Here is a 16,476-nt window from a genome sequence, read left to right on the forward strand (position 1 = left end):
ACAAAAATGCACCATGCCGTTCATAGGGATAAACATAACCATACAATGGTATGTAGAATACGTGTTGACATGGTGAGAGTAATAGCACTTAACAAAGCCAATCATGCAAGACTTTAAATAATGGAAATGTGAACCCCCTTACTTTAGAGTAGGTACCTGTTTTAAAATCTCTCGTACATTTGTGACCTACACACACCCAGTAAATGCATCCTTTTTGAGAGTTAAACTGAATCCATATCATGCACATTGTCATGCCTTGCCACTGTGTCGCACCACAATGGAATGTCCATTCACAATTCACATGAATTCCACTCCCATCCGTATAGAAAGGCTCTCTGTGTGAGGTTAATATGTTAAGCTACTCTCTAGTACTGCAATGCACTGTATGTATTTAAACCATCTTCTAAGCACCTTATGATACTGACCAACACACAGGCCGGTCCTGTTATAGCTCCAGTCACGTCCAGTTATGAGTATTCTCTTTTTCTCTCGGTATGTACGTCACAACTAAGTACTGTAGCATGATTCTATTTACAATTCCCTTTATATATTCAACTCTGAATACACTGTTTTCACTGGTATCGTTCACATTTGACCATCCTCATCATTTCCTTCCCGGAACATCCCACTGGAGGTATATTTTTCAAACAGGCCAGTGTCTATGTACTGTGTGGACATGGAGAGTGTGTGGGTGTGATGTTCTTGTCTGCTCTCTGCTCCTCAGACTGCTTCTGCTTCTCCAGGTTCTCCATCTCCTCCAGCATCTCCTGGATAAGAGGAGGCATGGAACCTGGGATCTCCATCTTCAACGTCACCACGCGCTCAGCTCCTGTGTAATTAGAAGGGAAAATGTCAATGACACTTTATAGAGTAGTCGAAGTGTCTCTTAACTATATCACTCTCATCAGAGGCAGATTTCCTTTATTTTCTCCTATTTAACCCACCTCCACCCAGCATGTCTTAAAGGGTTTTTACACTGACTAGATTTGTTGCCCACACCGACTTCTACAAGTCACCCCTGATTTTCTACTTCTCTCTTTACACTACATCCTTAAATTAGCCCTGGATGTGGTTGGATGTGCACTGCTGTTGTAAAATCACAATATGCCATAACACCTGGTTATAACAGTCATGAAGCCAAGCCAACAGACTAAGGTCAAAGTAAGTGTCATAGCCGATAGGGAGTTGACCTCTAACCTTTGGCGCTGATGCTGCGCAGGTCGGTTATCTTCATGAGGACCTTGGGGAACATGAGGGGCATGCTGGGCCGGCGTTTACGGGAGTAGATCTTCAAGGCCTCCAGTAAGGGCTCTTGCAGGACCTCCACCTTCGACGGCTCCTCCAGGTCCTGGCGGTCTGACACAGGAGAGACATTGTCAGTGTGACACCGACACATCATTCATCTGCTAATTCAGCTCATATCTAGTTTGTTTGTGTGACTCCACTACAAAGCCAACACAAGGAAGCTAAGGTAACTGAACTGAATGACTATCGCCTCGTTGCACTCACTTCTGTCATCATGAAGCGCTTTGAGAGACTAGTCAAGGATCATATCACCTCCACCCTCCCTGACACCCTAGACACACTCCAATTTGCTTACCGTCCCAATAGGTCCACAGACAACGTAATCGCCATCACACTGCCCTATCCCCAGAGGAATACCTATGTAAGAATGCTGTTCATTGACTACAGCTCAGCATTTAACACCATAGTACCCTCCAAACTCGCCATTAAGCTCGAGCCCCTGGGTCTCGACCCCGCCCTGTGCAACTGGGTCCTGGACTTTCTGACAGGCGCCCCCAGGTGGTGAAGGTAGGAAACATCTCCACCCCGCTGATCCTCAACACTGGGGCCTCAAGGGTGCGTTCTCAGCCCTCTCCTGTACTCCCTGTTCATGGCCACGCACGCTTCCAACTCAATCATCAAGTTTGCAGACGACATTACAGTGGTAGGCTTGTTTACCAACAACGACGAGACGACCTACAGGGAGGAGGTGAGGGCTCTCGGAGAGTGTGGTGTCAGGAAAATAACCTCTCACTCAACATAAAAAAAACAAAGGAGATCGTGGACTTCAGCAAACAGCAGAGGGAGCACCCCCCCCATCCACATCGACGGCACAGTAGTGAAGCTGAAACTTAATTGGTCCACCCACACAGACAGCGTGGTGAAGAACAACAGCTCCTCTTCAACCTCAGGAGGCAGAAGAAATTTGGCTTGTCACCTAAAACACTCACAAACTTTTACAGATGCACAATTGAGAGCATCCTGTCGGGCTGTATCACCGCCTGGTACGGCAACTGCACCGCCCACAACCGCATGGCTCTCCAGAGGGTAGTGAGGTCTGCACAACGCATCACCGGGGGCAAACTACCTGCCCTCCAGGACACCTATACCACCCGATGTCACAGGAAGGCCAAAAAGAACATCAAGGACAACCACCACCCGAGCCACTGCCTGTTCACCCTGCTATCATCCAGAAGGCGAGGTCAGTACAGGTGCATCAAAGCCGGGACCGAGAGACTGAAAAACAGCTTTCATTCTCAAGGCCATCAGACTGTTAAACAGCCATCACTAAGATAGAGAGGCTGCTGCCGACATACTGACTCAAATCTCTGGCCACTTAAATAAATGGATTTAATAAAGGTATCACTAGTCACTTTAAATAACGGCACTTTAATAATGTCTTCATATCCTACATTACTCATCTCATATGTATATACTGTATTCTATACCATCTACTGCATCTTGCCTAAGCCGCACGGCCATCGCTCATACATATATTTATATGTACATATTCATCCCTTTACATTTGTGTGTATTAGGTAGTTGTTGTGAATTTGTTAGATTACTTGTTAGATATTACTGCATGGTCAGAACTAGAAGCACAAGCATTTCGCTACACTCACATTACCATCTGCTAACCATGTGTATGTGACCAATAACATTTGATTTGATTTGATATATGTATAATTTAACTACACCCACAGAAACTTCTATACACAAAATCGACAGTGAGGTTAATTTATTGGAGTAAATAGTTTCAAATAAATGTACTAAAAGTTAATCCATTCATAAAACAAAAAAAAAGATAGTTCACGTTCCATATAAAACATTCTGCCTGTACTGAAGCTATGGATAGTTGCAGTACCTCCAGACACCAGGCAGATGGCGCTGAGGAGGCCACTTTCTGTGTCATCCATTTCCAAGGGCAGCAGCTGGCCGGCGAAGGTGAACACCTGGTCTGTGAGCGGGCCAAAGCCAGCGTTGTGGATCTGTGTACGGGTCAAGGTCAGCCCGTCTGAGAAGGTCATAGTGTCCTGGTCAGGAGTGTACCTCGTACAGATCCGCAGAATCTACAGTAGACATAAGGGGACATAAGGGGTAGTATAGGACATACAGAAAGGGACAGTATAGTCAGTATAGAAAAAGGCAATGTGAGATGCATTTTCAAGAAGAGGGGGATGGAAATTAAAATTCAAAGACACGAAAGACAGTTCAGGCAAATAGAAAAAGAGAGAGAGAAGTATAGAGGTAAAACACAAACCTACATGGAGTCTGCATAAGAAAAAAGAGATAGAGGGATCATGTCGAGAGAGATAAACAGATAAACAGATCAGGTAGAGAGAGATAAAGAGAAAGACAGATCAGGTAGAGAGAGATAAAGAGAAAGACAGATCAGGTAGAGCGAGATATAGAGATGTACAGATCAGGTAGAGAGAGATAAAGAGAGAGACAGACAGATCAAGTAGAGAGATAAAGAGAGACAGACAGATAAGGTAGAGAGAAATAAAGAGAAAGACAGATAAGGTAGAGAGAGATAAAGAGAAAGACAGATAAGGTAGAGAGAGATAAAGAGAAAGACAGATAAGGTAGAGAGAGATAGAGAAAGACAGATAAGGTAGAGAGAGATAGAGAAAGACAGATAAGGTAGAGAGAGATAGAGAAAGACAGATAAGGTAGAGATAGACAGATAAGGTAGAGAGAGATAAAGAGATAGACAGATCAGGTAGAGAGAGATAAAGAGAAAGAAAGATCAGGTAGAGAGAGATAGAGAAAGAGATAGAAGGATCAGGTTGAGAGAGATAAAGAAAGAGATAGAAGGATCAGGTTGAGAGAGATAGAGAGAGAGACAGACAGACATATCAAGTAGAGAGAGATAGAGAAAGTGATAGAGAGATCAGGTAGAGAGATAGAGAAAGATAGATCAGGTCGAGAGAGATAGAGAAAGAGATAGACAGATCGAGAAAGATAGATAGATCAGGTAGAAAGAGATAGACAGATCAGGTAGAGAGAGATAGATGAAGACTCCTTAAAAACTCCTTAAAAAAACATTTGTAGCTTAAATAATGCTACATCATAGTAAGGCACTGAGTCAAGTTTCACAAACGGCCTAAATCACCATCAATCTGCACAGTAATTATCCCTGCACGCCTCATTAGAAACCACCTCAGTAATGTAAAATAAACATGATAACGCTTTGATTTCAGATTAAAGAGTTCCCATTGAGAAAATAGAGCCGTGAGTGAATCACCATGGTGCAGCTAGTGAGAATCTACCAACCTTTGATGGTGCTGGAGAAGCACAGAGTTGACAATGAAAACCAGAAGATATGGGGAGATGAAAGAGAATAAAACATGCCTTCAGCGGTAACACTCTGTCTGAACCCACCACCACTGTGTCTGTCTTCAGCACAAACGTATGCTGAGACAATGGAACAGCAGATCCATAGTGTCTGCACCAAACAGCACACTGAGGCTGAACCCTTCTAACTGCACACAGGCCAGTTGATGAGGTGTGAGATGTGCTTTGGAGATGATGATGTGGACGTACACACACAGCTCACCAGAATGTCCAGACAGGCCGCTTTGAGGAGGGTGATCTGGTCAGTTATAGTCAGGCCGGTGAAGCCAGGAACCCGTTTGGCAAACTCCACAACCCTGATGATACATTTGGTGGCCAGCTCACTGAACTTATCCCACAGCCCCAGGTCCAACTGGATCCTAGTGTCTGAGCTTGAGTTCTACAGATACATGGACATGGAGAGGGGGGGGGGGGTAAAGAAAGATTAGAGAATGGGGGGATAGATAGATGGAGGGAGAGAGAATGGGGGGCGGAAAGAGAGGGATGGGGATGAAGAGAGAGAAAATCATGAGAAAACAAAAAAGATAATTACTTGAAACATTGAGAGAGAGAGCGAGCGAGAGAGAGAGTAGGAGAGAGAGACAGAGAGAGAGCGAGAGAGAGAGTAGGAGAGAGACAGAGAGAGAGAGCGCGAGAGAGAGAGAGTAGGAGAGAGAGACAGAGAGAGCAAGAGAGTAGGAGAGAGAGGAGAGAGACAGAGAGAGAGAGAGAAAGCGAGAGCGAGAGCGAGAGCAATTAGTTCTGAGTATTATCTCAACAATACAACCAGTATGATCCATAGATGACTAGATTATGGTACAGGGATAGTGTTTCTGAGCCTCAACAGAGACAGGCCTACCCACAGAATTACATGGAAATCTATCCATGATACATGTAATATATACAGTTGAAGTCAGAAGTTTACATACACCTTAGCCAAATACTTTTTTAAACAATTCCTGACATTTAATCCTCGTAAAAATTCCTTGTTTTAGGTCAGCTATGCTCACCACTATATTTTAAGAATGTGAAATGTCAAAATAATAGTAGAGATAACTATTTATTTCAGCTTTTATTTCTTTCATCACATTCCCAGTGGGCCAGAAGTTTACATACACTCAATTAGTATTTGGTAGCATTGTCTTTAAATTGTTTAACTTGGGTCAAACGTTTCGGGTAGCCTTCCACAAGATTCCCACAGTAAGTTGGGTAAATTTTGGCCCATTCCTCCTGACAGAGCTGGTGTAACTGAGTCAGGTTTGTAGGCCTCCTTGCTCACACACACTTTTTCAGTTCTGCCCACAAATTTTCTATGGGATTGAGGTCAGGGCTTTGTGATGGCCACTCCGATACCTTGACTTTGTTGTCCTTAAGCCATTTTGCCACAACTTTGGAAGTATGCTTTGGGTCATTGTCCATTTGGAAGACCCATTTGCGACCAAGCTTTAACTTTCTAACTGATGTCTTGAGATGTTGCTACAATATATCCATATAATTTTCCTCATAATGCCATCTATTTTGTGAAGTGCACCAGTCCCTCCAGCAGCAAAGCACCCCTACAACATGCTGCCACCCCCGTGCTTCACGGTTGGGATGGTGTTCTTCGGCTTGCAAGCCTCCCTCTTTTTCCTCCAAACATAAGGATGGTCATTATGGCCAAACAGTTCTATTTTTGTTTTATCAGACCAGAGGACATTTCTCCAAAAAGTACGATCTTTGTCCCCATGTGCAGTTGCAAACCGTAGTCTGGCTTTTTTATGGCGGTTTTGGAGCAGTGGCTTCTTCCTTGCTGAGCGGCCTTTCAGGTTATGTCGATATAGGACTCGTTTTACTGTGGATATAGATACTTTTGTACCTGTTTCCTCCAGCATCTTCACAAGGTCCTTTGCTGCTGTTCTGGGATTGATTTGCACTTTTCGCACCAAAGTACGTTCATCTCTAGGAGACAGAACGCATCTCCTTCCTGAGCGGTATGACGGCTGCGTGGTCCCATGGTGTTAATACTTGCGTGCTATTGTTTGTACAGATGAACGTGGCACCTTCAGGTGTTTGGAAATTGCTCCCAAGGATGAACTTGTGGAAGTCTACAAAAAAAATTCTGAGGTCTTGGCTGATTTATTTTGATTTTCCCATGATGTCAAGCAAAGACGCACTGCGTTTGAATGTGGGCCTTGAAATACATCCACAGGTACACCTCCAATTGACTCAAATTATGTCAATTAGCCTATCAGAAGCTTCAAAAGCCATGACATTTTTTTCTGGAATTTTCCAAGCTGTTTAAAGCACAGTCAACTTAATGTATGTAAACTTCTGACCCACTGGAATTGTGATACAGTGAATTATAAGTGAAATAATCTGTCTGTAAACAATTGTTGGAAAAATGACTTGTGTCATGCACAAAGTAGATGTCCTAACCAAATTGCCAAAACTATAGTTTGTTAACAAGAAATTTGTGGAGTGGTAGAAAAACGAGTTTTAATGACTCCAACCTAAGTGTATGTAAACTTCCGACTTCAACTGTATCTATAGTGCTAACATGGCAGTGGCTGTTACTCACTGTAGTGTATTTGCCCAACTGGCAGAGGGAAGGGAAGGTCTCTCTATGAGCCCTACAGATTTTCTCCACTATACAGCCCAGTTCTGCTGTCAGCTCATATGTCTCGATGATGGTCATCTTGGGAGTCTCCTTCTTCTCCTTCCTCTTACTCCGGTCATTCCTGACAGCTGGGAAGAGAGGATGAAAAATGAACGGAGCTAACTCAAGAAAAAAATTGAAATTGAATTTGTTGCAATAGCTAAGTTGGTTGGATCATGGTGCTTGTAACACAATACCTCTGGTGTGATTTCCCTTGTGGGCAACACCTGCAGAATATATAGTAGGTGTTAACAGTAAAGAGTCTGTTAAATGACCATATTTTTCTAAACAAGCCATGCACATTTACCAATGAGTGTCTAAGTAATGTAAAATAGTCATGTTACCTTCCAACTGATCTATAAATCACGCCAACGTACTTCAACCATTGGTTTTCAACACCGGCCACTCATTTCACTGAGCCGGATCTCAGGGAGAGATCCATCTTATGCACCTGGTCTCCTCAGACAGACACATGCCTCAGATCTGTGCAGTCAATGGATAGTCTACTCTAGTCTGCCCTACTTCCTGCAATCATTGTGTATAACCTTCACTCTGGGCTGCATTACATACCAGTCAGTGACAACGGCAGACAATGATACAGTAATATTAGTAGCCGTTACATTCCAGCCACAAGGCCACAAGGCTGATACGTGTGTTGATGGATGTATGTAATGCTGACATGCTGGGTAGAAGAGATGAATGACATTCAGTATAGCAGGCATCCATCACCATGACACCATCCCCCGACCCACAACAGAGATTGTATCTGGGTCAGTGCGCCTTCTGGGCAATGGTGTTTGAAGTGCTTTCATGTGTTGGACAGCGAAGGTGGAATTAGTGTTCTTGGAAAACGTTCGGACAGCAAGCATTGACATGATTAGACAGGTTTGAAGGTACAGTGCCTTCAGAAACAATTCACACCCTTTGACGTTTTCCACATTTTGTTGAGTTAAAACTAACTCTGCGTGCAATAATCATTACACTTTGGATGAATCAATACACCCAGTCACTGCAAAGATACAGGCGTCCTTGACAGCGTTGACGGAGAGGATGGAAACCGCTCAGGGATTTCACAATGAGGCTAATGGAGATTTGAGACCAGTTCCAGAGTGAAATGGCTGTCACGACTTCCGCCGAAGTCGGTCCCTCTCCTTGTTCGGCGGTCAACGTCACCGATCTTCTAGCCATCACTGATCCATTTTCATTTTCCATTGGTTTTGTCTTGTCTTCCTTCACACCTGGTTCCAATCCCATCAATTACATGTTGTGTATTTAACCCTCTGTTTCCCATCATGTCCTTCTCGAAGATAGTTTTTTGTACGTTTGTGTATTATGTGTTGGTGCATGACGGGTTCTTGTACCCACTTTTATTTATTCTGTAATTTTGGTTTTGTAGTTTTGTTAAGTTTATTAAACCACTCCATTTATACCAAGTTCTATTCTCCTGCGCCTGACTTCCCTGCCACCTACACACACGCCATTACAGGCTGTGATAGGAGAAAACTGAGGATGGATCAACAACATTGTAGTTAATCCAAAATACTAACCTAAATGACAGAGTGAAAAGAAGGAAACCTGTACAGAATAAAAATATTCCAAAACAGTCTCTAAGAGCTTTGCAAACCTGGATTGTACAATATTTGTACATTATTCTTTTAAAAATTCTTCAAGCTCTGTCAAATTGGATGTTGATCATTGCTAGACAGACATTTTCAAGTCTTGCCATAGATTTTCAAGCCGATTTTAAGTCAAATTACACAGAAAGACTGTAATCGCTGCCAAAGGTGATTCTAACATGTATTGACTCAGGGGGTTGAATACTTATCTCATCAATATATATTAGTATTTTATTTTCCATTAAGTAAAAAAAAGTATAATTTCTCTTACACTTTGACATTTCACATTATTTTGTGTAGATCCTTGACAAAAAAATGACAATTAAAGTTGCACTATGCAGAAGGTTACATATTGTCACAATCAATTTTAATTCCACTTTGTAACACACCAAAATGTGGAGACATTCTGAAATATTATTGACACTTACACTCCCTGGACATGCCCGCGGCGAAGCACCTCTGTAGCCGGCAGTACTGACAGCGGTTCCTGGTGATCTTATTGATGATGCAGTTACTGTCCCGGTGGCACGTGTAAACCATGTTCTTCTGGACACTTCTACGGAAGAAACCCTGGGAGGCACCAACGGAAAGGATAATAATATGCTTTCAATAGAGAGGACATCTCCCTTGTACTTTCAGCTACCAGCAGTTAACATTCTATAGACGTCTGAAAGGAGCTCGAATGTCTTTGGAGGTGGCGTAGTAGTGTTATTACATCACCCTCTGAATACATATATCCTTCTAAAATGAGGACCTTAAAGGGACACTTCGGAATTTTGGTATCCACGATTTCATCTGACTCCGGGGATGTAGCTAAAGGGCCTCATTGCCAAAATCCCCAAGTATCCCTTTAACATCAACATGTGTTTTCCATATGCAAAGAAAAAAAAAACTACTTTTAAATACTTCATATATAATGAATGACTGTTATCAAACAATCACAATGAAATGAGAGAAATAAAAAACAACAGGCCAAATGCAACCAGAATGATGTTGTGAAACACGTCAATAGTATAGGGTGTAGCTGGGTAACACCACACGTGTTGTGTCTGAAGCAGCGTCCTGTTTATAGTCAGTCAATAGTATAGGGTGTAGCTGGGTAACACCACACGTGTTGTGTCTGAAGCAGCGTCCTGTTTATAGTCAGTCAATAGTATCCCGACACATGAGCAGTTTATCAGGGCAAAGATTCAGGGTGATCACTAAAGGGTGATACTAGTGTTTGCTCTGGGTAAACCCGGCAGTCAAACAGTCCCTAGTGGCCTTGAGTCTACTCTTTAGGGTTAAAAACAGTAGGTTGAGTAACGTTACATAGTTGTATTGTAAGTTGGGTTTTTGCCTTTTGGTAGGCAGTCATTGTAAATAAGAATCTGTTCTTAACTGACTTGCCTAGTGAAATAAAGGTTAAATAAAAAATGTAAATAGATTTATATGCTATATTTCTTTTGGAGTAAAAAAAAATCAGATTTTTATTTTGAACATCTAAATAGATCTGCCAGGTCTGACCAATACGTGTATCAACAGACACCAACTGATATTTCTAAAGCATGCCATTTCCACTTTCGACCTGCTACAGTTGAGAAAACGAACAATCGACAAATCTCTTTCACGCAGCTCCTTATACGAGGTCCCCCTCCAGGGCAGGAGAGATAAGCTCCATGCTCACTTTCTGATTTAAACAGTCAGCGAGACAACTCTGTAACTAACGCCACTTCTCATCTCTAACACAGATGTGATCTCACACTTAATCTATAATTAGGATCATTGCCTTTCATCTTGTTCTGAAAGATGAGGAGGAGAGAATGTCATCTGTAGTCAGGGTCTCCTCCATGCTCTTGGTCTTGTTCACAGTGCTGCCCATCAATTATTTACCTTCTCTTTGTGGAGCCTTCTGTTGCCCGAGCATTCAGCTCGAGCGGAGGGCCAATCGGCCTAGCTTTCATGAACAATTGTGTTAACACCTACTCACTATAGCTCACTGCCATGTACCATCAAAGGATGATAGAGGGGGGACATTTGAGAACCCCAGAGAATAGTGGGAATTGTGTGTGTGTGTGGTGTTTGTTGCAGTTTCTCGCATTACATATCCACATCACAGGTAAATTAGGTCTGGGATTGAACTCCAAAGTAGAAATGAACATGCTGAATACGTTGAAAACGCTGAAGAAATAAAAGTGGAATTATTCATAATTTGAGCAGTCAGATGGTTTTCGCGATACGTACATGATCAGTCTGGTCCCTTACCTTACAGCCCTCACAAGCACTGACGCCATAGTGGTAGCCCGAGGACTTGTCTTGGCACACGAAGCAGGGTTTGTAGGTGCGAGGAGGGGGCGGAGGTGAGAGAGGACTGGCGAACAGGTCCTCTGAGCTGGAGCTCTGGGTTTCCACAGCTGCTGACACACAGGAGGGATAGAGGTAGAAAGGAAGAGAGTGAGAGAGGGATGATGAGGTGCTGGGAAGAAAGACAGGCACTGAGTGTTGGGAGTGAGATGAGGGCTGCCACTGCATAAACTCTGAAATGGCCTCCTTTCCTTATTGTCTTTCTATCATAAGCTGTGACTGAGTTTTCATCGTTTTACTGTCACTTTAATCCACAAAAATCTCTACCGTGGAGACAAGGAGGAGAGGAAAGTAATATTAGGACAAAGCTGGGAGACGGAGAAAATTCCAATTCAGCTGTTGAAAATGCAGTCATACATCGAATTTATGCAGCTTAATGTTCTTCAAACAGTAACGTGTTGAAGTAAAACAGTATTTAATCCCTAAAAACTGTTGAAATATCAAACAAATTGGAATATGTCTTTGGGCCTCCTCTTTTATATTCGAGGAGCAATAGTTATTTCTATGGTCAGTAAACATTCTGCAAAGTGACTACGCAACATAGCATTCAATCCATTTTTTTGTTTTTTCAACCAAACAAATAACAGAAAAGTGCTTGGGCATCTTTTATCGGAGAACAAATACTAATTTCTACGGCTGGTAAACATTGTACTGAGGAACTCAGCAATAGAACTATCTCTATGGAAAACGACTCACAAATTTACTGTAGCTGAGCTGATAACACAGATCATGTCAGCCCACAGTGCCAAGTCCACTTGTGTTCCCGAGGACATGTTGAGGCCATGTGTTGATAGGCATATCTGACTGAGATAATGTTCAGGTTTTCTTTTCAGATTTCTGTGTCGTCCTTTTCACAGAGAGTGCAAGGGTGAAGAAGAGGCAAGATACAGTCATACTATTCCAATGCCATACTTTGTGGGAAAATGACGACAGCAGACACTCTTAAGACATCTCTTCAGTTTTATAGAGAGCCCCCACTGTGACAGGGTAAGCATCCCTGCTGGCTTCTTATCACCTCCACCATAAAAGCACATAGTGCCAGATCAGTGACAGATCACTATAAAAGCCAAATTGAGGGGACAAAAATAGAAAATGTCCTTATATCCATCCCCTTGAACCCACAGCCTCCAGTTGAACCTACCCTCGCCGGGTCAAACAAGAGAACACACCCATTAGCAAGTATTCTCTCCACTGCGAAACAATGGTGGAGCATGCCACAAGCTCAACTGACTGATGAAGCAGTGGAATATTAAGCTAGACTAAGTGGTTTGGAGGGAGAGGGAGGTGCTCACCCACATTTATTAAGAGAGAAACTGGTAAAGAGTAACGTTTTAAGATTTGTGCCACGATCTGCTTCCACTATGTCAAAGGAAAGTCACTTTCTCTGCGCGCTATCACAATGCTATCACACTCTCACTGAGGTCTTTTTGGGGGACTTTTAGGGCTGGATGCTGAAAGTAAAGGCAATCTGTAGTGAGGGAATGTCTGTGTGTTGTGAGTAGGCCAATTGCTCAGTGAAATCCAAACACCCTTAACATTACACTTGTAAACAGGAACAATAATTATAGTCAATAGGATATCAGCGCTGGCCATACAACATTAATGTACTCATATAATAGCCAAAGTGATGAATGAGGTAAATATATTATTGTTTCCCAACAACTACTTTGCTGTGGGTGAGACAAGCCAAGCAGTCTGGGTCTCGTCTGACCTCCTGTTGGTGACCGTCCACTGAACCCTCGGTGACCCCCAGTGACCGTCCTGACCACTGACCACATTGGCTGTGCTTCGGCTGAGATGGTGCTCCAACTACAAACACTGAGCGCTGCCAGAGAAGGTCTAATGTTGTAACAGGCTTTGGTGCTGCCTTCGAAATGCCTTTGAAATCGCAGAAAATATATGGAACATAATGTCCTGTGAAGCCCTTGAGACTGACTGTCAGAAGCACACCGGTGTTGGATAAATTAAAACCTCCAAAGAGACAGCTAGATCAACCATCAGATAGAGGAAACCAAAGGTATCTGAATGGAATTTGACTTCCTAATCTGATCTGTAAATATCAACAACTAGCTGAGGAAATGGGCTCCCGAGTGGCGCAGCGGTCTAAGGCACTGCTTCTCAGTGCTAGAGGAGTCACTACAGACCCTGGTTTGATTCCAGGCTGTATCACAACCGGCTGTGATTGGGAGTCCCATAGGGCGGCGCACAATTGGCCCAGCGTCGTCCGGGTTAGGGTTTGGCGGGGGTAGGCCGTCATTGTAAATAAGAATTTGTTCTTAATAACTGACTTGCCTAGTTAAATAAAGGTTAAATAAAACATTTAATAAAGAGGAACAGTGAATGTAGTAGGTGACAACAGAGGTGTGACAAGTCAAATAAGAGTGCAGATTTTATGGCCAATTCATTATCAATGGGTTCACTGTAATAATCCATGAATTATTGATTTAGGATAACAAGTAAGTATATTGATTGATTGCACAACGGTGAATTCATTCCATAAACTAGGAGGTAGGCTTGCCAATATTAAACTAATGCAATCATCGGTTGCAACAAAGCAAACAATGTGCATATGTAAAATAACAACAATATTGACCCTATTCCTTTGCTATAAAGCCACAATCTGTCATTCTTTTTTCAGCCAAATGGCAGCCCTGTCACTTGGTTTGCTATAAAGCTGAGGGATTGGGCTGGAGAAATGTACCCACTCTCCGATTATCAATGAAGCTATGGATGCAAGGACTGACAGTTATATCAACATTATAGTTTGAAGCATATTTTGAACTATACATTGTTTACAAAGGCATTATTTACAAATGGAGTAAAAAAAGCAACCTTATATTTTGGGTTATAGTGGTGTAATACACTTGTACTGAACGCATTAGGCATTTATAAGTTATTCTTCAAGATTCAATGGGTATCGTTAATTGAAATGACCATAAAAATCTGTAAATATTGCAGACCGCACCTTTAACTTTCATGTGTAGGCCTACATAAATGCTGTTGTGTGTTATTTTTTGTTTAAGCTTGATTTTACTATTGAATTTGATGTAAGCCCTATATCTGAAATAATTGTATCATTTTTGTTCATTTGAACTAGATATGCCATCAATTACATATTCAGAAAGATATATGAAGAAATGCCATCGAACTACAGCCTCTGGAAAAAAGATGGTAGCCTCCATACAACATGACCTAAATAAATATGTTTACATTGTCTTTGGATTAAAGATGCAATGATACAGGACTGCACAGGGAACAGTTTAGGCTACAATGTACGAACAATTGACGCAGGAATAGGCTATATTATAAACAGTGCATCAAAGGTGTAAGAAGAAGATACAACTGGATGTATCATGTCAAGTCCCACGTTCAGTCTTTCAAACAAATATTTCGATTTAGTAAAGAGTAAACCAGTTGGCAACTGAGGGATTATTACTTAAATCCTCAAATAGACCAAATAAAAATAAAGCTTCACCTACATTGCGCGAACCGATGAATTTGCCAATCCGTTTCTGTTAGTCCAGTGAAGCATGAGGTTTGAGATGGTTCCTGGAGCAAAAACGCTGGACTTGCAGTATAGAAGTCTAGCGTTTCCCCTGGACCAACTGCGAGAAAATCCATATAGTCAAACATGGTTTTCTATAACATTAGTGTAAGGCCGAGTCCTTATCAAGATGCGTCAGGATCTAAAGAAATGAAAAAATGGAACAAATGGAATGCAACTGTCCTTAATTCGCACGCCCAAGTAGGATTCTGTTTTCCCTCTCAGTCAAGCGTATGATGGACATTTTTGTTAAAAGTTTGAAATTGACCAAAAATATATTTTATTAATTTGAGTCGATGCAAAAATATCTACAGCTGATTGCCCGCGCCGAGAGAATATTTCCATCGACGGATTAATTCAAAAATATTTGCGTCCATCGCGCGCAGGGGGCACAGCAAAATAGTCAGTCCTCGTGAAAACCCGACAAAACAGAATAGTAGGCTATTTTACATAACAAAGTTTGTTTTGGAGTTCGTAGCTCCCATTTATTGACGAATGGGTTATGCTGTCTCTACACAACCACTTCATACTAGTTATGTCACAGGGAGCGATTGAATTACCTAATATATGCGGGTGAACTTTCCATGAACCTTTTTGGCAACCGCTAACCTTCAAATGACCCAAACACTGTCTGACATCACCAAGTACAAGGATTCCCTCACCAGACGAGATGGACGACAATATTTTGTGCACGCTTGGGTAGAATGTTAGGTCAAATGGTGGTACAGTGTGCGAGGAAGTTGTAGGATTCTGACTTTCTTCATTGATTTCACACTTTTTACTGACTATTGAAATGACATGTATTTGGGAAGTCTGACACGATAGAATATAATGAAATAGAACAGAATCATATAAAATAGATACTTGCAAAAACATACTTTTCTAAATGTAGGCTATCCAGCAACCATGTGCAATCATCTAAGTCTCAGCCTGTGAATAAGTGGAAGTTAGGCTGCCTTTCATATCTGGAAAGTAGGCCTAATATTAATGACCTAGGCCCTACTCTTTTTCCACAGTAAAGCCAATTGTGTAATCTATACTTAAAAATTTAACTAAATGTTTCTGTAAGTGTACATCTTGGCTGGGTGAGATAGATAAGCAGTTCAAAGATTGAACAGTGTTATAACAAAGATTTCAAAGGCTACTCTCTATGCTCTCACATCAGCAGAAAACATATGATAAGAAAACGATAGAGCTTTAAGCTAAAGATAGCGTTGGACTGAAATAGAAAGGAAAGGTCAGTAGAGGTATGTAGATTCTAATTTGAAATATGTAAAATTCCTCTGCTTTAAGTAAAACTTAAAATTACAAGGCAATCTCAGATAAGGAACCTTAAAGCCCCAGTCTGTAAGATTTACGGTAATTTAAACTGAAGAAGTATACCCCTTGATTTTAAAGAACAGATATGGCACGTTAAATACTTCAATGAGTAGTACAACTGCCTTTCCTAACCAAAAAGACTACACACATTTGGCACACCATTACATTATTATGCATCTCACAGTGTGTGACTTTAAAGCTAATTTGTGTTGTTGTTTTTATGCATATATTTTCCCTGAGAATGTGTGGTTTTGTAAGCGAAAAGGTGGTTAAGGCAAATTCAGAACCTGTAACTGTCAGAAAAGGACACTTCAATTGTCTCTTTTGAAAGGACACTCAGAATTCAATAAAATGACAAGAGTCGAAAATTAAACTAATATGGAGGATGTCACAGTATT

At 41.8% G+C, this 16,476-nt stretch overlaps 1 protein-coding gene across 1 annotated transcript; it reads right to left on the reverse strand.

The window, feature by feature from the left end:
* Positions 1-31: 31 nt before the first annotated feature.
* LOC120031612 (retinoic acid receptor beta-like) lies at positions 32-14,835 on the reverse strand. Its single transcript, XM_038977416.1, has 8 exons — positions 14,694-14,835; positions 11,116-11,264; positions 9,300-9,441; positions 7,178-7,344; positions 4,844-5,020; positions 3,149-3,353; positions 1,198-1,356; positions 32-829 (listed from the first exon to the last, which is right to left on the reverse strand). Exons 1-8 carry the CDS (start codon positions 14,833-14,835, stop codon positions 660-662), a joined length of 1,311 nt encoding a protein of 436 aa, XP_038833344.1. The 3' UTR covers positions 32-659.
* Between the last annotated feature and the right edge of the window lie 1,641 nt (positions 14,836-16,476).

This window comes from Salvelinus namaycush, chromosome 37 (assembly GCF_016432855.1).
Source record: "Salvelinus namaycush isolate Seneca chromosome 37, SaNama_1.0, whole genome shotgun sequence".
Lineage (NCBI taxonomy): Eukaryota > Metazoa > Chordata > Actinopteri > Salmoniformes > Salmonidae > Salvelinus > Salvelinus namaycush.